We start from the raw sequence: 26,035 nt of genomic DNA, 5'->3' as shown, positions 1-26,035 counted from the left end.
TTAAAGTAAATCTAGAGAAATCTGAGCTGCTTAATATTAACCTGAATCCCATGGAGAGACGAATTATTGGACAGCAGTTTCCGTTCAAGTGGGCCAAATCACATATTAAATACTTAGGAGTCCATATATTAGCTACCTTGACTGACATACTCTCTTAATTACACCCCGTTGATTGATAAAATCACCACTGACTTGAGTAGATGGAATAAAGAAGCCTTTTCCTGGCTTGGCAGGATTGTCATTACCAAGATGACAGTGCTTCCCAAATTTTTATACTTTATTCTCATCTCTACCGGTATACATACCATCCCCCATTTTGCGCTCCTGACAGAAAAATATTTTTTATTCTATTTGGAGGCGGCGTCCCCCCGGATTAGCTCGACAAGTGCTGTATTTACCAAAGATTCAGGGAGGCATGGCAGTACCCAATCTCCACTGGTATTACACCACTTCCCAGTGCATGCCATATTGGATTTCCATAGACACGAGGCTCCAAAGCAATGGGTCCACATAGAGCAAGCTATTGTAGGTTCTATGGAATTAACCACTATGATGTGGCAACCCCGCCATACTTGGTGCCCGGTTATCAAAATCGCCTTGGTCCCTGAGCATTACCTTAGCATCTGGGCCCACAATAGACACAGACTGGTTGGGAATTACCAATATTTCTATCAATCTTCCTTAATGAATAACATGCGACTCCCTGTTGGTTATCAAACTCAGCGCTTAACTGTATGGCGAAAACAGGGGCTCCACACTGTGGGGCAATTATTTATTCAAGGGATTCTGATCCCCAGAGACAGTTTGAGTCTTATCTTGACTATCAAGATTTTCTGGCTTATGCGCAAGTCTCACACTTTGTGAATAGCATTCTTAGATCTAACTCTCTCCGACCAGGTGGGTCTTTATTGGAGTCATATGTTCTTAACAGTGATGGGATCACGGGGTCAATATCCAAGTTATATCAATTATGTTTTCCAGCCATGGAGGAGCCTTGCAAGTTTGTTATTCAATGGGAATCCGATTTAGGTAGATAGTTGGGCGCAAAAACTTGGGGAGAGGTTCTCCTAAGAGCGCGACAGAGTTCTATCTCAGCTCGCTTACAAGAGAACTGCTTCAAAATGATCTATAGGTGGTATTATACACCCGTTAAGCTACATCGGTTTTGTCCCCAAATCTCGGAGCTCTGGCGAGAATGTGGAATAATGGCACCTATATGCATATATGGTGGGATTGCCCCCTGATTACTCTCTTCTGGAATTCCCTTTTTGAATGGCTTAGTGATACTCTTAGTGTTCAGATTGCTCCTTCCGCTGAAGTAGCATTATTGCCATTTATCCTGATATTCTAAGTAAATCCCACCATAAATTCTGTAACCATGTGTTTATAGCGGCCCGTAGTCTGGTAGCACTCCATTGGAAAACAAATCAGTTACCCAAACTCTCTGAGGTTATTACTAAACTTCAGTCTTATTATACCTTAGCTTCCTTAATGGCTGCAAAACACCATAGGATATGGGTTCTTTCCAAAAGACTTGGCGACCCTTTCTGGATTACATAGCACAACTATGACATCCACACTCCACAATTTGACTGATGTTGTTTGTATCCTGTTTCCTACGCCTTAGTTGCAGAACCTGTTTGTACTCCGCATGAAGCTGCTTATTTATCTGATGAGCTTTTGCTGTATCTGGGAGGGGGGATATCGGGGACTCGTACGTTCATTTTCGAGTACTTTTAGTATTAAAGTTGATAAGATGTATGTTTACAAAACTTTCAATTTATTTATTTTTATTTATTTAAGGTTTTTATATACCGGCAATCATGACAACATATCTTGCTGGTTTACATAAAACAGGGGTGCAGTATATACATCAAACTGGAACTGTGTGTCAGAAGGTGCAGTTACATATAACAGGGGTAGCAGAACTGGGAGAAGGAGGAAGAGAAAGGATAGAATAGTAGCGGTTAAACAATATACAAATTAAGTGCTATATACAATGCATGGTTGAAGGCTGATAGTTTTGAGGAGGTGATAGTGGGGTCGTTAGATTGTGTCCGGGAACGCTTGCTTGAAAAGCCAAGTCTTAAGTTTGTTTCTAAAAGTTAGGAGGCAGGGCTCCTGTCTGAGATCTGAAGGAATGGAGTTCCAAATGAGGGGACCAGCTGTGGAAGTGGCACGATCTCTTAGGGTAGCGTGTCTGGTCGTTTTCGCAGGGGGTGCTAGGAGTGAGCCTCTGTAAGCGTCTCTGGTTGGTCTTGACGAGTTGTAAATTTGGATAGGGATTTGCAGATCAAGGGTGGTGAGTTGATGTATTGTTTTGTATATGATGGATATGGCTTTGTACAAGATTCGGAAGTGTACGGGTAGCCAGTGAAGCTCTTTCAGTATGGGCGATATATGATCTCTTCTCCTGGCGCCTGTCAGTAGTCTGGCTGCTGAGTTTTGAACCATCTGCAACGGTTTGGAGTAGGATGAAGGAAGACCTAGCAATAGAGAATTGCAATAATCTAGTTTCGAGAAAATGATTGCTTGGATGATCGTTCTGAAGTCGTGAGCATGGAAAAGGGGTCTAATTCTTTTTAGTACCTGGAGTTTGAAGAAACAGTCTTTGGTTGTTTTGTTGATGTGAGCCTTGAAGTTCAGCCGGTTGTCTATGATCACTCCTAAGTCTCTAACTTGTGTGGTGGGTAGGTTGGTAGGAAGATTATTGTTAGGAATGCTATTCTCAGGCGAGATGAGTAGGATTTCAGTCTTGGAGGAATTTAGGATGAGGTTTAGGTTGTTGAGTAGTTGTTTGATTTTTTGATGGCACGATTCCCAGTATTCAAGAGTTTTAGAGTATGTGTCCTTGATGGGGATGATAATTTGAATATCATCTGCGTATAGAAAATACTTTAGGTTGAGGTTGGTGAGAAGATGGCAAAGAGGAAGAAGGTAAATATTGAAGAGAGTTGGGGATAGTGATGACCCTTGTGGGACTCCTATGGTAGAGTCAAATCTTGAAGATTCCTTGTTTTGTAGTTTAACTTTGTAACCTCTGTTGTTGAGAGAGGTTTTGAACCATGATAGTACGGTGCCGCTGATTCCTATGGACGATAGTTGGTTTAGGAGGATGGCGTGATTGACCGTGTCGAATGCTGCGGATAGGTCTAACAGGATTAGTAGGAATGATTGACCTTTGTCGAGGCCCATTATGATATAGTCTGTCAGAGAGGTGAGGAGGGATTCTGTACCTCGGTTTTTACGGAATCGGGGACTCGTACGTTCATTTTCGAGTACTTTTAGTATTAAAGTTGATAAGATGTATGTTTACAAAACTTTCAATAAAATTTAAATTAAAAAAAAAAAATAGACAACCAAGTGGCAACATGGTATGTCAACAAGCAGGGAGGTACGGAGTCATAGCTCCTGTGTCAGAAGCAGTCAGATCTGATCATGGACCCAGTCCCACGGGATGGTGCTCAGAGTTATGTTCCTGGCTGGAAAGAGGCATGTGTTAACAGATAGACTGAGCCATGCCTTCAGACCCCACAAGTGGTCTCTGGACTAGGGGGTTGCAAATTGGATCTTTTGCATCTGGGGGAACCCAGACGTGGATCTCTTTGTATCCCTTTACAACAGGAAGGTACCTTGGTTTTGCTCCCTGTGCAGGACAGATAGCAAACCAGCCTCAGATGCCCTCGCCCAGCACTGGGGCGAGGGTCTTCTGTAAGTGTATCCTCGGATTCCCTTAGTAACGAAGATTCTCTTGAAGCTTTGCAAGGACAAAGGGACTATCATTCTCATACACCTTCATTGGCCAAGACAGGTCTGGTTTCCACTGCACCTGAGTTGTCCATTCTGAGGCCAGTTATTTTGGGGACTTCCTCAGATTTCATCTTGCAAGATCGAGGCAGGTTGAGACATCCCAATCTCCAGCCCTGTCACTCACAGCCTGGATGTTGAGAGGTTAGTTTTGCAACCATTTGTTCTTTCAGAAGATGTATCTCTGTTCCTGATGGATTCCAGAAATCCTTCCACTAGAAAGTCCTATGGACTGAAGTAGAGGAAGTTTTCTGTGTGGTATGAGCAGAAAGCCCTAGATCCGTTCTTCTGTCCCACACAAAACTGTGTGACTACCTTCTAATCTATTGGAAGCTGGCTTGCAATTGGCACAGACCACCATGGTGTAGATTATACGCCCATTTTTGTATAGCCTATATTTGTAAGTTTCCTGCGGGGCCTGCTTCAGTTGAAGCCTCCCCTAAGGCCTCCCGCTGTGTCTTGGGACCTCAACGTAGTGTTAGTTCAGCTGATGAAAGCTCCTTTTGAGCCACTGTGATCCTGTGTCCTGAAATACCTAAACTGGAAGGTCATATTTTTGGTGGTGGACACCCCAGTGCACAGTGTTAGCGAGGTACAGGCCATAGTGACTTATCCATCCTATACTAAGTTTTTCCATGATAGGGTGGTCTTGCGTTCGCACGCTAAGTTCCTGCATAAAGTGGTGACAGACTTCCATCTTAAGCAGTCCATCGTCTTGCCAACATTCTTTATCAGGCTTCATTTGCACCAAAGTGAACAAGCCCTGCAAAGTTTGGACTGCAAGGGAGCCTTAGCCTTCTGTCTGTAGCGGACAGAAGCCCATAGATAGTCCATCCCACTTTTTGTTTCTTTTGATAGAAATAGGTTAGGCATTGCCATTGCCAAACACACTATCAAATTGACTAGCAGATTGCATCTTCTTCCATTATGCCCAGGTGGGACTGCATGTTGGGGGTCATGCCAAGACTCATTCTGTTTGAGCATGGCAGTGGCCCATTCATGAGCAGTTCCCAAGGAGGAGATCTGCAAGGCTGCAATGTGGAGTTTTCTCCACACATTCACATCTCACTGTTTGGATGGGGATGGCCAATAAGATAGTAGGTTTGGCCAATCTGTCCTTCAGAATCTGAGGTGTAAAGCCCATATCTCTCCCACCTAGGGCTTGTTGTTTGGGTTCAGGCTGTCTCCCACTATGTTACCATCAACACCATTGTTGTTGTGCCTATTGGCACCTTTTTTGGGTGTTTGGTCCCCTTTTATATTGAGGGGCAGCTTGTAACTAGGGATTCACCCATGTGTAAGGTCTAACATCCTGCTGTTCTCGGAGAACACCTGTTTACCAGTAAGCAACTGTGCTTTGCATGGCCTCCTTCTTGGGCCACCACAGGATGGGGTCTGCATCATGGTCTCCTTTTCTTCTTGGGCCACCACAGGAAGGAGTCTGCAGCAGCTATGTTGCACTGCAGCCTCCTTTTCTTTTTGGGCTGCTATTTGGGGGTCCACTGTGGCCCTGCTATAGGGCTTCCTCTTTGGCTACTGAGCAGCACAGGCCATGACCCACCCAGGCCCACCTGTGGCTGTGCCACTAATTACATGGGCTCTATCGGGAGGGGAATCAGTACCGGTGGCTCTATGGCTACATCGGGGGTGGGGGGGGAACACTGGTGCTCCCTAGGGTATGGTACCAACCATGAATGGGCCTCTGCTCCCATTGGGAGAAAATAACTAAACCCTTGATGATCTTGGTGGATATCTCAGGAAATGAAACTGGTGGCTACAACCCTTCATCCTTCAAGAAGGGGCACCACTTCATTTGCTTCTGCATCAAATAGCATTGATGACAGACTCTACAAAAGAATGGGGAGCCCACACAGGCCCCTTTCAAACTCAGGAGACTTGGATGTTAATAGACTATTTCAGATTAACTTCCTAGAACTGTGGGCAATCGGACACGCTCTGTCAACTTTCACACATCTCCTCCATGAGAAGAGTATTCTCATTTAAACTGACAACCAGGTAGCCATGGTCTTTGTGAACAAACTAGGTGGCATGTAGGCAAGGACCCTGTGCCAAGAGGCAATAAAGATATGGGACTGGGCTTATAAACATCAAGCTATCCTGCAAATGAAAATACCTTCCAAGGATTTCCAACATGTTAGCAGATCTCTTTTCTTCAACAATCAACTACTGATAGACTATTCAGTCTATGATGACTTCCAGCAATCAACTTCTTTGCATTAGAGGAAAACAGAAGAGTGGAAAGCTTTTTTTTTTCTATTCTTAAGTGAACTCAGATGCATTCAAGACTCTCTTCTATTCAACTGGAATGCAGATCTTATGTACGCTTTCCCACCAATTCCATTGATCACCAGGATAGTGCAAAAAGTACTCAAGAACAGGTCCCTTCTGATTCTTATTGCTCCAATATGGCCCAAACAAGTAATGTTTGCATACCTGGTACAGCTGCCCATCATTCCTCCAATATATCTCAAGGCGGATCCATTCTTACTAATTCAGATCTTCCCTCCCTTGACAGCATGGATGTTGAACACTCGCTGATCACCCGCTTCTCCTTATCCAAAGAAGTGAGAGATGGTAATGTTTGCCAGCAAACCATCTTGATGTCAACAGAGTTCCTTGGACCCATTCTCATGCGAACTAAAAAACCAACTTAAGTACTTATTCTCTGTTTTCCTCAGGTCTCAGTACCTCGTTAAAGTACACCTCAGTGCCATAGCAGCCTATCACTCTCAAATTGAACATAGCCCAATATCCGTTCATCCATTGGTATCCAAGTTCATGAAAGGCTTATGGCATACTAAACTGCCAGTTGTCAAGTCTCTTGTTCTATGGGGCCTGAATCTGGTTCCAGCAAAGCTAATGAAGCCACTGTTTGAACCACTGAAGTCAGCTTCCCTCAGATTTTTTATATGGAAAGTATTATTCCTAGTTGCAGTCATGTCAGCCAGAAGAGTAAGTGAGTTCCAGGCTTCAGTTCATTACTCTCCTTATATACAATTCTTCCACAATAGAGTAGTGCTCCGCACTTACCCAAAGTTTCTACCGAAGGTAATATTGGCTTTTCATATTAATCAAGCCATCATCTTACCTACATTCTTTCCAAGACCACATGCAAATTAAGGTGAAAAGGCCCTTCATTCCTTAGACTGTAAAAGAATTTTTGATTGCTACAGGAAAATAACTCAGCCACATCATCAGTCCTCACAGCTATTTATCTCTTAATCCTAACCATCTGGGTATAGCAATAGCCAAAAGAACATTGTTCAATTGGCTAGCAGACTGTATTGCAAATTGTTATGCCTTACCAGGTGCTAGATTACAGATTCCATCAAGGCATATCAAGTGAGTGCCATGGCTAATGTATATCAGTACCTATTGAAGTCATCTGCAAAGCTGCACCTTGGTCATCAGTGCACATCTTCATGTCCCATTACTGTCTAGACTATTTATCAAGAAATGATAAAGTAGATTTGGACAAGCATTTAGGTAGCCTATTCCCCCAGTACTCCATTCTCCACTGTGGGTCCAGGTTGCTTATTCAGTAATCATTCCGCTGAGATCCTCAACTTAGATCTCCTCATGAGTCATGACTAATTCAGCCTTGCTTGTTGACAGAGAAAGCAAGTTTGCTTACAGACTGTAGGATGAATTAGCCATGCGAAATACCTGCTTGCTTCCTTGGAGAGTCGACTACTTAGCTAGACTTAACTCTAATATCGACTGAGGGGGCTCACTAGACAATTACTATATCAACTTAGAGAGAAGGATCCATTCGATGCCATCAGATGACATCACCCATATGTAATGGCTAATTCATCTTGCTGTCTACAGAGAACACAATTTGTGGTAAGCAACCTTTTCACTTAACACACAATCAAACCGTGGAATTTGTTGCTAGAGGATGTAGTCAAGGCAACTAGCATAGCAGAGTTTAAAGGGATTTGCACAGGTTCCTGAAAGAAAAATCCATAAATAGTTAGTTATTAACCAGGTGCCTCAGGGAGACCCACCACTTGTCATAGGGAGGGAGAAGCAAGAAATTGGATCTGCTTTTTGGGTTTGGCCACTATTGGAGAAGGGTGCTGGGCTCAATGGAACTTTGCTCTTACCCAACTTGGCACTTCTTATGTTTTATGACCCTTATAGTTTATTCTCATCTGCGTCATTGTTTTACTTGCTGAAGTTTCTTATGCAAATTTGTCGACTTACATAGAAACATGGAATATGATGATGGATAAAGACTGTAGAGGCCTGTCTTGTCCTATTTTCTCTTCCTAATGCAGTATTGCAGACACTCTTAGACATCCAGTTTTACCGTCACATTCCTGCTGCGGAGGATTCTCTTTATCTGTCCTTATGTCTTTTTAAAAATCCCATTAACTTGTGTACCCCCTACCTCTGTGGTACACGAGTGTACTACCGCATGAAAGAACATACGTGAGTGTACTCCTCCTCTAGACCCATCAGAGGAGCATATAAAGGCACACTCTATGTACCTTCAACAAAATCCTCGCATCATAAACGTGCCATATCTACAGCAGGCCCCATTCAATGGAATGCGCTCCCACCAGACATTCGGCTTGAGTTCTGCCACTCTTCATTCAAAAAAAAACTTAAAACCTGGCTCTTTAGCCAAGCTTTTCCAGGACCATGATCATCATTTTTTCCCCTCCAACCAGCAAGAACATATCTTCTTCACAAACCCCCATTTTCCATACCACTACCTACTTCGGTATCTAATCTCTTGCTGCAGGACACTTGAGACTTTCTCACTTATACGTTATAATTTTTATGCTCAATAAGACCTGTCAACTTAATTGTTTAAGTCTTTTTTTTTTTTTTTTTTTTTCTCCTTTATCTTTTGGTCATCAATGTTACAATGTTATTGTTAAATTTTGAACTTATGTACACTGTTCCAAGTTTCATAACCTTGTTCTATGTAATGCCTTTTGGCAATTTTCATGTTCTGTTTCAATGTAAACCGATGTGATCTTTATTTCATATAGGAACACCGGTATATAAAAATCTAAAAAATAAATAAATAAATAAATGAAAGAACATGTGCAAGAGTGTACTACCGCATAAAAGAACATACGCAAGAGTGTACTACCGCAAGAGTGTACTGTCGCATGAAAGAACATACGCAAGTGTACTGTCGCATGAAAGAACACGCATGAGTGTACTACCCCATGAAAGAACATACGCAAGTGTACTACCCCATGAAAGAACATGTGCAAGTGTACTACCGCATGAAAGAACATACGCATGAGTGTACTACCGCATGAAAGAGCATGTGCATGAGTGTACTACCGCATGAAAGAGCATGTGCATGAGTGTACTACCGCATGTGTACTACCGCATGTGTACTACCGCATGTGTACTACCGCATGAAAGAACATGTGCAAGAGTGTACTACCGTATGAGTGTACTACCGCATGAAAGAACATACGCAAGAGTGTACTACCGCATGAAAGAGCATACGCAAGAGTGTACTGTCGCATGAAAGAACATACGCAAGAGTGTACTACCGCATGAGTGTACTGTCGCATGAAAGAACATACGCAAGAGTGTACTGTCGCATGAAAGAACATACGCAAGAGTGTACTACCGCATGAAAGAACATGTGCAAGAGTGTACTAACTCGTGAAAGAACATAGGCAAGAGTGTACTACCGCATGAGTGTACTACCGCAAGAGTGTACTACCGCATGAAAGAACATGTGCAAGAGTGTACTACCGCAAGAGTGTACTACCGCATGAAAGAACATACGCAAGAGTGTACTACCGCATGAAAGAGCATGTGCAAGAGTGTACTATCGCATGAAAGAACGTGCAAGAGTGTACTACCGCATGAAAGAACATGTGCAAGAGTGTACTACCGCATGAAAGAACATGTGCAAGAGTGTACTACCGCATGAGTGTACTGTCGCATGAAAGAACATACGCAAGAGTGTACTGTCGCATGAAAGAACATACGCAAGAGTGTACTGTCGCATGAAAGAACATACGCAAGAGTGTACTGTCGCATGAAAGAACACGCAAGAGTGTACTACCCCATGAAAGAACATGTGCAAGAGTGTACTACCGCATGAAAGAGCATACGCAAGAGTGTACTACCCCATGAAAGAACATGTGCAAGTGTACTACCGCATGAAAGAACATACGCAAGAGTGTACTACCGCATGAAAGAGCATGTGCATATGTGTACTACCGCATGAAAGAACATACGCATGAGTGTACTACCGCATGAGTGTACTACCGCATGAAAGAACATACGCATGAGTGTACTACCGCATGAAAGAGCATGTGCAAGAGTGTACTACCGTTTGAGTGTACTACCACATGAAAGAACATGTGCATGAGTGTACTACCGCATGAGGGTACTACCGCATGAAAGAACATGTGCAAGAGTGTACTACCGCATGAGTGTACTACCCCATGAAAGAACATACGCAAGAGTATACTACCGCATGGAAGAACATACGCAAGAGTGTACTACCTCGTGAAAGAACATAGGCAAGAGTGTACTACCGCATGAGTGTACTACCGCATGAAAGAACATGTGCAAGAGTGTACTGTCGCATGAAAGAACATACGCAAGAGTGTAATGTCGCATGAAAGAACGTACGCAAGAGTGTACTACCGCATGAAAGAACATACGCAAGAGTGTACTACCGCATGAAAGAACATGTGCAAGAGTGTACTACCTCGTGAAAGAACATAGGCAAGAGTGTACTACCGCATGAGTGTACTACCGCATGAGTGTACTACCGCATGAGTGTACTACCGCATGAAAGAACATGTACAAGAGTGTACTACCGCATGAAAGAACATACGCAAGAGTGTACTACCGCATGAGTGTACTGTCGCATGAAAGAACATACGCAAGAGTGTACTGTCGCATGAAAGAACATACGCAAGAGTGTACTGTCGAATGAAAGAACATGTGCAAGAGTGTACTACCCCATGAAAGAACATGTGCAAGTGTACTACCGCATGAAAGAACATGTGGATATGTGTACTACCGCATGATTGTACTACCGCATGAGTGTACTACCGCATGAGTGTACTACCGCATGAAAGAACATACGCATGAGTGTACTACCGCATGAGTGTACTACCGCATGAAAGAGCATGTGCAAGAGTGTACTACCGCATGAGTGTACTACCGCATGAAAGAACATGTGCAAGAGTGTACTACCGCATGAAAGAACATACGCAAGAGTGTACTACCGCATGAGTGTACTGTCGCATGAAAGAACATACGCAAGAGTGTACTGTCGCATGAAAGAACATACGCAAGAGTGTACTGTCGCATGAAAGAACACGCAAGAGTGTACTGTCGCATGAAAGAACACGCAAGAGTGTACTACCCCATGAAAGAACATGTGCAAGAGTGTACTACCGCATGTGTACTACCCCATGAAAGAACATACGCAAGAGTGTACTACCGCATGTGTACTACCCCATGAAAGAACATACGCAAGACTGTACTACCGCATGAAAGAACATACGCAAGAGTGTACTACCGCATGAAAGAGCATGTGCATGAGTGTACTATCGCATGTGTACTACCGCATGAGTGTATTACCGCATGAGTGTACTACCGCATGAAAGAACATACGCAAGAGTGTACTACCGCATGAGTGTACTACCGCATGAAAGAGCATGTGCAAGAGTGTACTACCGTTTGAGTGTACTACCGCATGAAAGAACATGTGCATGAGTGTACTACCGCATGAGTGTACTACCGCATGAAAGAACATACGCAAGAGTGTACTACCGCATGGAAGAACATGCGCAAGAGTGTACTACCGCATGGAAGAACATGCGCAAGAGTGTACTACCGCAAGAAAGAACATGTGCAAGAGTGTACTACCGCATGAAAGAACATACGCAAGAGTGTACTACCGCATGAAAGAACATGTGCAAGAGTGTACTACCGCATGAAAGAACATGTGCAAGAGTGTACTACCGCATGAAAGAACATACGCAAGAGTGTACTACCGCATGAGTGTACTGTCGCATGAAAGAACATACGCAAGAGTGTACTGTCGCATGAAAGAACATACGCAAGAGTGTACTGTCGCATGAAAGAACACGCAAGAGTGTACTACCCCATGAAAGAACATGTGCAAGAGTGTACTACCGCATGTGTACTACCCCATGAAAGAACATACGCAAGTGTACTACCGCATGTGTACTACCCCATGAAAGAACATACGCAAGAGTGTACTACCGCATGAAAGAACATACGCAAGAGTGTACTACCGCATGAGTGTACTACCGCATGAAAGAACATGTGCAAGAGTGTACTACCGCATGAGTGTACTACCGCATGAGTGTACTACCGCATGAGTGTACTACCGCATGAAAGAACATGTGCAAGAGTGTACTACCGCATGAGTGTACTACCGCATGAAAGAACATACGCATGAGTGTACTACCGCATGAAAGAACATACGCATGAGTGTACTACCGCATGAAAGAACATACGCATGAGTGTACTACCGCATGGAAGAACATGTGCAAGAGTGTACTACCGCATGAAAGAGCATACGCAAGAGTGTACTGTCGCATGAAAGAACATGTGCAAGTGTACTACCGCATGAAAGAACATGTGCAAGAGTGTACTACCGCATGAGTGTACTACCGCATGAAAGAACATGTGCAAGAGTGTACTACCGCATGAGTGTACTACCGCATGAAAGAACATGTGCAAGAGTGTACTGTCACATGAAAGAACATGTGCAAGAGTGTACTGTCGCATGAAAGAACATGTGCAAGTGTACTACTGCATGAAAGAACATGTGCAAGTGTACTACTGCATGAAAGAACATGTGCAAGAGTGTACTACCGCATGAGCGTACTACCGCATGAAAGAACATACGCAAGAGCGTACTACCGCATGAAAGAGCATGCGCAAGAGCGTACTGTCGCATGAAAGAGCATACGCAAGAGTGTACTGTCGCATGAAAGAACATACGCAAGAGTGTACTACCGCATGAGTGTACTGTCGCATGAAAGAACATACGCAAGAGTGTACTGTCGCATGAAAGAACACGCAAGAGTGTACTACCCCATGAAAGAACATGTGCAAGAGTGTACTACCGCATGAAAGAGCATACGCAAGAGTGTACTACCCCATGAAAGAACATGTGCAAGTGTACTACCGCATGAAAGAACATACGCAAGAGTGTACTACCGCATGAAAGAGCATGTGCATATGTGTACTACCGCATGAGTGTACTACCGCATGAAAGAACATACGCATGAGTGTACTACCGCATGAGTGTACTACCGCATGAGTGTACTACCGCATGAAAGAACATACGCATGAGTGTACTACCGCATGAGTGTACTACCGCATGAAAGAACATACGCATGAGTGTACTACCGCATGAAAGAGCATGTTCAAGAGTGTACTACCGTTTGAGTGTACTACCGCATGAAAGAACATGTGCATGAGTGTACTACCGCATGAGTGTACTACCGCATGAAAGAACATGTGCAAGAGTGTACTACCGCATGAGTGTACTACCCCATGAAAGGGCGACAAAACAGGATTAGCAGCCAGATGTCCAAATGCTTTCCTTTATTGGGTGGTAACACGAATATATGAACAATGCCCAACTCTGGGCATTGTTCATATATTCGTGTTACCTGCTAATCCTGTTTTGTCGCCCTCACGGCTTTGTTAGACAGCCTTCCTTGCTGTTTCTTCAGTCCTACCCCATGAAAGAACATACGCAAGAGTGTACTACCGCATGGAAGAACATACGCAAGAGTGTACTACCTCGTGAAAGAACATAGGCAAGAGTGTACTACCGCATGAAAGAACATGTGCAAGAGTGTACTACCGCATGGAAGAACATACGCAAGAGTGTACTGTCGCATGAAAGAACATACGCAAGAGTGTACTACCGCATGAGTGTACTGTCGCATGAAAGAACATACGCAAGAGTGTACTACCCCATGAAAGAACATGTGCAAGAGTGTACTACCGCATGAAAGAGCATACGCAAGAGTGTACTACCGCATGAAAGAGCATACGCAAGAGTGTACTACCCCATGAAAGAACATGTGCAAGTGTACTACCGCATGAAAGAACATGTGGATATGTGTAGTACCGCATGATTGTACTACCGCATGATTGTACTACCGCATGAGTGTACTACCGCATGAAAGAGCATGTGCAAGAGTGTACTACCGCATGAAAGAACATGTGCAAGAGTGTTCTACCGCAAGAGTGTACTACCGCATGGAAGAACATACGCAAGAGTGTACTACCGCATGGAAGAACATACGCAAGAGTGTACTACCTCGTGAAAGAACATAGGCAAGAGTGTACTACCGCATGAGTGTACTACCGCATGAAAGAACATGTGCAAGAGTGTACTACCTCGTGAAAGAACATGTGCAAGAGTGTACTACCGCATGAGTGTACTACCGCATGAAAGAACATGTGCAAGAGTGTACTACCGCATGAGTGTACTACCCCATGAAAGAATATACGCAAGAGTGTACTACCGCATGGAAGAACATACGCAAGTGTGTACTACCTCGTGAAAGAACATAGGCAAGAGTGTACTACCGCATGAGTGTACTACCGCATGAAAGAACATGTGCAAGAGTGTACTACCTCGTGAAAGAACATAGGCAAGAGTGTACTACCGCATGAAAGAACATGTGCAAGAGTGTACTACCGCATGAGTGTACTACCCCATGAAAGAACATACGCAAGAGTGTACTACCGCATGGAAGAACATACGCAAGAGTGTACTACCTCGTGAAAGAACATAGGCAAGAGTGTACTACCGCATGAGTGTACTACCGCATGAAAGAACATGTGCAAGAGTGTACTACCTCGTGAAAGAACATAGGCATGAGTGTACTACCGCATAAGTGTACTACCGCATAAGTGTACTACCGCATGAAAGAACATGTGCATGAGTGTACTACCGCATGAGTGTACTACCGCATGAGTGTACTACCGCATGAGTGTACTACCGCATGAAAGAACATGTGCAAGAGTGTACTACCGCATGAAAGAACATACGCAAGAGTGTACTACCGCATGAGTGTACTGTCGCATGAAAGAACATACGCAAGAGTGTACTGTCGCATGAAAGAACATACGGAAGAGTGTACTACCACATGAGTGTACTGTCGCATGAAAGAACATACGCAAGAGTGTACTGTCGCATGAAAGAACACGCAAGAGTGTACTGTCGCATGAAAGAACACGCAAGAGTGTACTACCCCATGAAAGAACATGTGCAAGAGTGTACTACCGCATGTGTACTACCCCATGAAAGAACATACGCAAGAGTGTACTACCGCATGTGTACTACCCCATGAAAGAACATACGCAAGAGTGTACTACCGCATGAAAGAACATACGCAAGAGTGTACTACCGCATGAAAGAGCATGTGCATGAGTGTACTACCGCATGAGTGTATTACCGCATGAAAGAGCATGTGCAAGAGTGTACTACCGTTTGAGTGTACTACCGCATGAAAGAGCATGTGCAAGAGTGTACTACCGTTTGAGTGTACTACCGCATGAAAGAACATGTGCATGAGTGTACTACCGCATGAGTGTACTACCGCATGAAAGAACATACGCAAGAGTGTACTACCGCATGGAAGAACATGCGCAAGAGTGTACTACCGCATGGAAGAACATACGCATGAGTGTACTACCGCATGAGTGTACTACCGCATGAAAGAACATGTGCAAGAGTGTACTACCGCATGAGTGTACTACCGCATGAGTGTACTACCGCATGAAAGAACATACGCATGAGTGTACTACCGCATGGAAGAACATACGCATGAGTGTACTACCGCATGGAAGAACATACGCATGAGTGTACTACCGCATGGAAGAACATGTGCAAGAGTGTACTACCGCATGAAAGAGCATACGCAAGAGTGTACTGTCGCATGAAAGAACATGTGCAAGTGTACTACCGCATGAAAGAACATGTGCAAGAGTGTACTACCGCATGAGTGTACTACCGCATGAAAGAACATGTGCAAGAGTGTACTGTCACATGAAAGAACATGTGCAAGAGTGTACTGTCGCATGAAAGAACATGTGCAAGTGTACTACTGCATGAAAGAACATGTGCAAGAGTGTACTACCGCATGAGCGTACTACCGCATGAAAGAACATACGCAAGAGCGTACTACCGCATGAAAGAGCATGCGCAAGAGCGTACTGTCGCATGAAAGAGCATACGCAAGAGTGTACTGTCGCATGAAAGAGCATACGCAAGAGTGTACTACCGCATGAGTGTACTACCCCATGAAAGAACATACGCAAGAGTGTACTACCGCATGAGTGTACTACCCCATGAAAGAACATACGCAAGAGTGTACTACCGCATGGAAGAACATACGCAAGAGTGTACTACCGCATGAAAGAACATACGTGAGTGTACTACCGCATGAAAGAACATGTGCAAGAGTGTACTACCGCATGAAAGAACATACGCAAGAGTGTACTACCGCATGAGTGTACTGTCGCATGAAAGAACATACGCAAGAGTGTACTGTCGCATGAAAGAACACGCAAGAGTGTACTACCCCATGAAAGAACATGTGCAAGAGTGTACTACCGCATGAGTGTACTACCCCATGAAAGAACATACGCAAGAGTGTACTACCGCATGAAAGAACATGTGCAAGAGTGTACTACCGCAAGAGTGTACTACCTCGTGAAAGAACATAGGCAAGAGTGTACTAGCGCATGAGTGTACTAGCGCATGAGTGTACTACTGCATGAAAGAACATGTGCAAGAGTGTACTACTGCATGAGTGTACTACCGCATGAAAGAACATGTGCAAGAGTGTACTACCGCATGAGTGTACTACCGCATGAAAGAACATACGCAAGAGTGTACTACCGCATGAAAGAACATACGCAAGAGTGTACTACCGCATGGAAGAACATACGCAAGAGTGTACTACCCCATGAAAGAACATACGCAAGAGTGTACTACCCCATGAAAGAACATACGCAAGAGTGTACTACCGCATGAAAGAGCATACGCAAGAGTGTACTGTCGCATGAAAGAACATACGCAAGAGTGTACTACCGCATGAGTGTACTGTCGCATGAAAAAACATACGCAAGAGTGTACTACCGCATGAAAGAACATACGCAAGAGTGTACTACCGCATGAAAGAGCATGTGCAAGAGTGTACTATCGCATGAAAGAACGTGCAAGAGTGTACTACCGCATGAAAGAACATGTGCAAGAGTGTACTACCGCATGAAAGAACATACGCAAGAGTGTACTACCGCATGAGTGTACTGTCGCATGAAAGAACATACGCAAGAGTGTACTGTCGCATGAAAGAACATACGCAAGAGTGTACTCTCGCATGAAAGAACATACGCATGAGTGTACTACCGCATGAAACAACATACGCAAGAGTCTACTACCGCATGAAAGAGCATGCGCAAGAGTGTACTACCGTTTGAGTGTACTACCGCATGAAAGAACATGTGCATGAGTGTACTACCGCATGAGTGTACTACCGCATGGAAGAACATACGCAAGAGTGTACTACCGCAAGAAAGAACATACGCAAGAGTGTACTACCGCATGGAAGAACATATGCAAGAGTGTACTACCGCATGAGTGTACTACCGCATGAGTGTACTACCGCATGAGTGTACTACCGCATGAGTGTACTACCGCATGAAAGAACATGTGCAAGAGTGTACTACCGCATGAGTGAACATAGGCAAGAGTGTACTACCGCATGAAAGAACATGTGCAAGAGTGTACTACCGCATGGAAGAACATACGCAAGAGTGTACTACCGCATGGAAGAACATACGCAAGAGTGTACTACCTCGTGAAAGAACATAGGCAAGAGTGTACTATCGCATGAAAGAGCATACGCAAGAGTGTACTGTCGCATGAAAGAGCATACGCAAGAGTGTACTACCGCATGAAAGAACATGTGCAAGAGTGTACTACCGCATGAGTGTACTACCCCATGAAAGAACATAAGCAAGAGTGTACTACCGCATGAGTGTACTACCCCATGAAAGAACATACGCAACAGTGTACTACCGCATGGAAGAACATACGCAAGAGTGTACTACCGCATGAGTGTACTACCGCATGGAAGAACATACGCAAGAGTGTACTACCGCATGAGTGTACTACCCCATGAAAGAACATACGCAAGAGTGTACTACCGCATGAAAGAACATGTGCACTACCCCATGAAAGAACATACGTAAGAGTGTACCACCCCATGAAAGAACATACGCAAGAGTGTACTACCGCATGAAAGAACATGTGCAAGAGTGTACTACCGCAAGAGTGTACTACCTCGTGAAAGAACATAGCAAGAGTGTACTAGCGCATGAGTGTACTACCGCATGAAAGAACATACGCAAGAGTGTACTGTCGCATGAAAGAACATGTGCAAGAGTGTACTACCCCATGAAAGAACATACGCAAGAGTGTACTTCCGCAAGAGTGTACTACCCCATGAAAGAACATACGCAAGAGTGTACTACCGCATGAAAGAACATACGCAAGAGTGTACTACCGCATGGAAGAACATACGCAAGAGTGTACTACCGCATGTATGAACATGTGGAAGAGTGTACTACCGTATGAAAGAACATGTGTAAGAGTGTACTACCCCATGAAAGAACATACGCGAGTGTACTACCGCATGAAAGAACATACGTGCGAGTGTACTACCCCATGAAAGAACATACGCGAGTGTACTACCGCATGAAAGAACATACGCGAGTGTACTCCCGCATGAAAGAACATACGTAAGAGCGTACTACCCCATGAAAGAACATACGTAAGAGTGTACTACCACATGAAAGAAGTACACTCTTGCGTATGTTGACAAAAAAGAAAAAGAATTTATGATATTTGTGAGGAACAAGTGCAAAGTGACTTTTGAGATAGCATTTTGTCCACTACACGCAGTTGATGCTGCCATCTTTATACAAATGTGAATTTTAAATCCTTTTATACTATCTAGATGACCGAGCCCCTGATGCAGCTGACAAGGCGAAACTCGGTTAGAGTTGGGCAGTCTTGCTTTTAGTTTGGATTAATTGTAATAAATATTTCACTTTCCGAAGGCAACTGTCTTGTTTTGTTTTTTTTCACACCTGTGGCTATGCCTGACCGACTTCCACTTTGTGTTTTTTTGGTCCAGTCCTCTGGAACCATTCCTTTCTCTTTAGTAGTGCAGTCAGCACCTCTCTAAGCTCCTTGCCTGATCTTCCATTCTGCCATCAAAGATTGCCAACAGTGGCACTTTCTGAGCAAGGTTTAATCACAGCCTTTTCCTCTCCTTCCGTTATTAGAAACTGCTCTGGGCCTCTCTGCATGCGGAGGATGTCCCCATGATTAATTTTGATTACCATCAGTTTGTGAAGGGCGGGAAGATTGAGAAGCTGGAGAACCTCCTAAGGCCACAGTTGAGCCTGCATTTGGATGAGTTTGGGGTGTTCACAAGGGGCGAGAATTTAAGTCCACGGTGAGTCTAACCTCCTTGGTACATATATATATATATTAACATTGTTCTTTTTCTGTTTGGTGGGGATGAGTTCCAGCAGGCTGTCCTCTGTGGGGAAGGGGGTAGCAGCCATGAAAGAACATGTGCAAGAGTGTACTACCCCATGAAAGAACATGTGCAAGAGTGTACTACCCCATGAAAGAACATGTGCATAGTTTTTGGGTACTTGCCAGGTTCTTATGGCCTGGATTGGCCACTGTTGGAAACAGGATGCTGGGCTTGATGGACCCTTGGTCTGACCCAGTATAGGCATTTTCTTATGTTCTTATGTTCTTATAAGATTTTATTTGGACCTGGACCACATAGAGAAGAAAGGGCAGGCTACCTACCATGATGGTCCAGGGCCTAAGGCACTTGCTCTGATTCGTCCCTCACAACAAAAGCCCTGAGTGACAAATACATACATATATATATTATATATTAAAGTAGCTGCAGCTGATCTCACGTTTATAAGCATTTCCCATGTGCATGACATGTCAGTAAGCACCACAGCTGATGTTCTTAGGGTAGGCTGCCTTTGGCGGTCCCACCCTCCTCGGGATGCAACCTAAATGGGTCAGAGGGACAAACTGAGCCAGTTGTAGTTTTATCCCATTGCATGCATGAAGATGTAGTTCTGATTTCCCTGTTGTGTTTCCCAAGATAAGCAGAACTACATCTCCATACATGCAGTGGGGTGAAACCAGGACTGATTCAGCCTTTACCCTTGGCATGGAGCTGTAAGAGGACCCTATTCAATGTCTGATCAGAGCTATCATTTAATCTCTGATTGCAACAAGCCATCTCTTCCTGTGAGCTGAATATTATTTCATGTTTAAATGATTTTTTTTAATTGAAATAGCATTTTCTGGTTACAGAATTACAGTGTCTAATTTCTGGAGGAAAGTATTCAGGAAGTATTTGTGAGTCGTCAATAGTGAGGAGGGGGAAGGGTCTCTCCCTCCCTCCGAAAATTTATTTCAGGTTACAAAGTGCCCTGTAGTCTGAAAGTTTACATGTGTCAAAATAGTTAACATTACCCTGTATCTTGTATGTCAGAAAATAAAATTAATTTTCCAAACTTGTTTTGTTTCTGGTTCCAATTCCGCTTCTGCTTTGTCCCACCTCTTTTTCTGTGTTTTACACAACATTATTTAACAGTCTCTCCACGCTCCCTTCTCCCTCTCTTGTTCTGCAGTCTCCCTCCTCTTTTTCTATGTTTTACACAACATTATTTAACAGCCTCTCCATGCTCCCTTCTCCCTCTCTTGTTCTGCAGTCTCTCACCTCTTTTTCTTGTTTTACACAACATTATTTAACAGCCTCTCCACGCTCCCTTCTCCCTCTCTTGTTCTGCAGTCTCCCACCTCTTTTTCTTGTTTTACACAACATTATTTAACAGTCTCTCCATGCTCCCTTCTCCCTCTCTTGTTCTGCAGTCTCCCTCCTCTTTTTCTATGTTTTACACAACATTATTTAACAGCCTCTGCATGCTCCCTTCTCCCTCTCTTGTTCTGCAGTCTCTCACCTCTTTTTCTATGTTTTACACAACATTATTTAACAGCCTCTCCATGCTCCCTTCTCCCTCTCTTGTTCTGCAGTCTCTCTCCTCTTTTTCTATGTTTTACACAACATTATTTAACAGCCTCTCCACGCTCCCTTCTCCCTCTCTTGTTCTGCAGTCTCTCACCTCTTTTTCTATGTTTTACACAACATTATTTAACAGTCTCTCCACGCTCCCTTCTCCCTCTCTTGTTCTGCAGTCTCTCTCCTCTTTTTCTATGTTTTACACAACATTATTTAACAGTCTCTCCATGCTCCCTTCTCCCTCTCTTGTTCTGCAGTCTCCCTCCTCTTTTTCTATGTTTTACACAACATTATTTAACAGTCTCTCCACGCTCCCTTCTCCCTCTCTTGTTCTGCAGTCTCCCTCCTCTTTTTCTATGTTTTACACAACATTATTTAACAGCCTCTCCACGCCCCCTTCTCCCTCTCTTGTTCTGCAGTCTCCCACCTCTTTTTCTATGTTTTACACAACATTATTTAACAGCCTCTCCATGCTCCCTTCTCCCTCTCTTGTTCTGCAGTCTCCCACCTCTTTTTCTATGTTTTACACAACATTATTTAACAGCCTCTCCATGCTCCCTTCTCCCTCTCTTGTTCTGCAGTCTCTCTCCTCTTTTTCTATGTTTTACACAACATTATTTAACAGCCTCTCCATGCTCCCTTCTCCCTCTCTTGTTCTGCAGTCTCTCACCTCTTTTTCTATGTTTTACACAACATTATTTAACAGCCTCTCCATGCCCCCTTCTCCCTCTCTTGTTCTGCAGTCTCCCTCCTCTTTTTCTATGTTTTACACAACATTATTTAACAGCCTCTCCATGCCCCCTTCTCCCTCTCTTGTTCTGCAGTCTCCCTCCTCTTTTTCTATGTTTTACACAACATTATTTAACAGCCTCTCCATGCTCCCTTCTCCCTCTCTTGTTCTGCAGTCTCCCTCCTCTTTTTCTATGTTTTACACAACATTATTTAACAGCCTCTCCACGCTCCCTTCTCCCTCTCTTGTTCTGCAGTCTCCCTCCTCTTTTTCTATGTTTTACACAACATTATTTAACAGCCTCTCCACGCTCCCTTCTCCCTCTCTTGTTCTGCAGTCTCCCTCCTCTTTTTCTATGTTTTACACAACATTATTTAACAGCCTCTCCACGCTCCCTTCTCCCTCTCTTGTTCTGCAGTCTCCCTCCTCTTTTTCTATGTTTTACACAACATTATTTAACAGCCTCTCCACTGCTCCCTTCTCCCTCTCTTGTTCTGCAGTCTCCCTCCTCTTTTTCTATGTTTTACACAACATTATTTAACAGCCTCTCCACGCTCCCTTCTCCCTCTCTTGTTCTGCAGTCTCCCTCCTCTTTTTCTATGTTTTACACAACATTATTTAACAGCCTCTCCACGCTCCCTTCTCCCTCTCTTGTTCTGCAGTCTCCCACCTCTTTTTCTATGTTTTACACAACATTATTTAACAGCCTCTCCACTGCTCCCTTCTCCCTCTCTTGTTCTGCAGTCTCCCTCCTCTTTTTCTATGTTTTACACAACATTATTTAACAGCCTCTCCATGCTCCCTTCTCCCTCTCTTGTTCTGCAGTCTCCCTCCTCTTTTTCTATGTTTTACACAACATTATTTAACAGCCTCTCCACGCTCCCTTCTCCCTCTCTTGTTCTGCAGTCTCCCTCCTCTTTTTCTATGTTTTACACAACATTATTTAACAGCCTCTCCACGCTCCCTTCTCCCTCTCTTGTTCTGCAGTCTCTCTCCTCTTTTTCTATGTTTTACACAACATTATTTAACAGCCTCTCCATGCTCCCTTCTCCCTCTCTTGTTCTGCAGTCTCCCTCCTCTTTTTCTATGTTTTACACAACATTATTTAACAGCCTCTCCACTGCTCCCTTCTCCCTCTCTTGTTCTGCAGTCTCCCTCCTCTTTTTCTATGTTTTACACAACATTATTTAACAGCCTCTCCATGCTCCCTTCTCCCTCTCTTGTTCTGCAGTCTCTCACCTCTTTTTCTATGTTTTACACAACATTATTTAACAGCCTCTCCATGCTCCCTTCTCCCTCTCTTGTTCTGCAGTCTCCCTCCTCTTTTTCTATGTTTTACACAACATTATTTAACAGCCTCTCCATGCTCCCTTCTCCCTCTCTTGTTCTGCAGTCTCTCACCTCTTTTTCTGTGTTTTACACAACATTATTTAACAGCCTCTCCATGCTCCCTTCTCCCTCTCTTGTTCTGCAGTCTCCCACCTCTTTTTCTATGTTTTACACAACATTATTTAACTGCCTCTCCACGCTCCCTTCTCCCTACTTTGTTCTGCAGTCTCCCTCCTCTTTTTCTATGTTTTACACAACATTATTTAACAGCCTCTCCATGCCCCCTTCTCCCTCTCTTGTTCTGCAGTCTCCCTCCTCTTTTTCTATGTTTTACACAACATTATTTAACAGCCTCTCCATGCCCCCTTCTCCCTCTCTTGTTCTGCAGTCTCCCACCTCTTTTTCTATGTTTTACACAACATTATTTAACAGCCTCTCCATGCTCCCTTCTCCCTCTCTTGTTCTGCAGTCTCCCTCCTCTTTTTCTATGTTTTACACAACATTATTTAACAGCCTCTCCATGCTCCCTTCTCCCTCTCTTGTTCTGCAGTCTCCCTCCTCTTTTTCTATGTTTTACACAACATTATTTAACAGCCTCTCCATGCTCCCTTCTCCCTCTCTTGTTCTGCAGTCTCCCTCCTCTTTTTCTATGTTTTACACAACATTATTTAACAGCCTCTCCATGCTCCCTTCTCCCTCTCTTGTTCTGCAGTCTCCCATCTCTTTTTCCATGTTTTACACAACATTATTTAACAGTCTCTCCATGCTCCCTTCTCCCTCTCTTGTTCTGCAGTCTCCCTCTTCTTTTTCTATGTTTTACACAACATTATTTAACAGCCTCTCCACGCTCCCTTCTCCCTCTCTTGTTCTGCAGTCTCCCTCCTCTTTTTCTGTTTTCCCCCACATTATTTAACAGCCTCTCCACGCTCCCTTCTCCCTCTCTTGTTCTGCAGTCTCCCTCCTCTTTTTCTATGTTTTACACAACATTATTAACAGCCTCTCCATGCTCCCTTCTCCCTCTCTTGTTCTGCAGTCTCCCTCCTCTTTTTCTATGTTTTACACAACATTATTTAACAGTCTCTCCATGCTCCCTTCTCCCTCTCTTGTTCTGCAGTCTCCCTCCTCTTTTTCTATGTTTTACACAACATTATTTAACAGCCTCTCCATGCTCCCTTCTCCCTCTCTTGTTCTGCAGTCTCCCTCCTCTTTTTCTATGTTTTACACAACATTATTTAACAGCCTCTCCACGCTCCCTTCTCCCTCTCTTGTTCTGCAGTCTGCTCATCTGCCTTCTTTCCCTTTTCTTCTCCTTTCCATTTTCTCCCTCTTATTTGAGGAGTAGATTTAAGTTTTTAGAACAAAGGTGGGGCAGGAAAAGAGCACTAACGCAGTTTGCTTTTGTAGTTCTCAAATTGCACATTTTTCCCAAAGGATTTCATTTCCTGCATCTTGTGAAGGAAAAGAAATTTATAGGAAAAAAAATCATGTTTGCAAAACCTTAAGCAGAAAGCAGTGTAGAATTATTTTCCCAATGTTTCACTTAATTTTTGTACTTATTCTCCCTTATTTTGCCTGAAACATAAATCTAGCCCATAGTTTTTTCTCCCTCTTCTCTCCTAAGTCTCTCTTGGTCTGACCTCTCTTTGTTCATTATCTTATGACGTATGGTTCTCTCTTCCTTACATCAGACTCTCTTCCCATTCCCCTCACTCTTTAGATCTGTCTCCTTATTCTTCATCCTTTGGGTCATTGTCCCCTGCAAAACAGAGAACCGGTGGTGCACGTTATTTGCTGCCAGCAGTGCAGATCCCTTCCCTTGGTTTCTTCTGCTCTTGCACGCTTTCTCTCCTCCCTCCTCCCTATCTGAGCTGAATAAGCTGTGAGTTGAGTGGCTGGGAAGGTTTCCTGCTGTAGGCATCCAAATTCTACCTTTGTTCTTCTCAGTTGAAACTTAGCCCTGTGGGAATAATTTAGAAAAACCAAAACGTGTGTCCAGGGTCTGACGGCTTTGGAGAGGTCCATTTTCCAGACTCCATAGAACTAGGGTGGCCACTGATGAATCTTCTGAATACAAGACATTCCCTTTGTAAAAAGCCGTACCAAACGTCACCATGTTTAACAGGCCGACTTTCTTCCACTTCCCCTAGTCCGTGGCAGTCAGATCAGCAGTGTAGGCATCAGTGTCAGCTGTTCAGCAGTTTGGGGATGCAGTTAAAGCACGATCCCAGTCCCTGCTATACTAGGTTAGACTGCGAGTCCATCAAGTCCAGCATCCTCTTTCCAACCATGACCAATCCAGATTACAAGTACCTAAACAGTAAATAAATCCCATGCTGCTAATGCCGGTAATAAGTCGTGGCTATTCCCAAGGCCGGTAACTTTAAAACGAGCACACAAGCTCCCCCGTACAGGTGCATATGGGCGCACATATGCAGGAATTTTAAATTGTGCGCACAATCGCATGCAAGTGATTAAAATACAGCTACCGCATACATGTGTGCTCCTAATCCTTAAAAATGTGTTGGCTTTAAGCGCAGATTTTAAAACATGCTCACATGAAGGGTATTCCTAGTTATACAAATGAGACTACTAATTTGCCCAGTCTCTCTCAATGTCTTCCAGACCCATCTGGTTCATCACTCTGCATGGCCTCCTGTTTGTACAGACCCCTCGCCCAATGGTTTTCGGCCTAAAATGAGTTTTCTGCAGACCAAACGGTCCATCCAGTCTACCCAGCAAGCTTATGGTAGCATATGCTGCACCGTACAAGTCCCCCCCCCTTACTTAGTTTCCTAAACTGTCAAAGTCAGGAGCCCTCGTTGGTTGCTGTCTCGGTTCAATTCCCCGTTACCTCTTGCCGTTGAAGCAGAGCAATGTTGGAGCCGCATCCAAAGTATCAGGCATGTTGGTTAAGGGCAGTAACCGCCACACCAGCAAGTTACCCCCATGCTTATTTCGTTTCCCAGACCACAAAATTCAATGTCCTTGTTGTTTGCTGCCTGAA

The 26,035-nt window shown here is 43.9% G+C and overlaps 1 protein-coding gene across 4 annotated transcripts in view; it reads left to right on the top strand.

The window, feature by feature from the left end:
- The window catches only part of SYNJ2 (synaptojanin 2), a 257,365-nt gene that overhangs the window by 125,010 nt on the left and 106,320 nt on the right, over nt 1–26,035 (top strand). For all 4 annotated transcript variants that reach the window (XM_029596673.1, XM_029596671.1, XM_029596672.1 and 1 more), the window contains one exon: nt 19,195–19,367. In XM_029596673.1, the coding sequence (XP_029452533.1) occupies nt 19,195–19,367 (173 nt within the window). The remainder of the gene's footprint in view (nt 1–19,194; nt 19,368–26,035) is intronic.

Source organism: Rhinatrema bivittatum, chromosome 3 (assembly GCF_901001135.1).
Source record: "Rhinatrema bivittatum chromosome 3, aRhiBiv1.1, whole genome shotgun sequence".
NCBI lineage: Eukaryota > Metazoa > Chordata > Amphibia > Gymnophiona > Rhinatrematidae > Rhinatrema > Rhinatrema bivittatum.
This window is presented reverse-complemented; position numbering and strand designations above follow the sequence as displayed.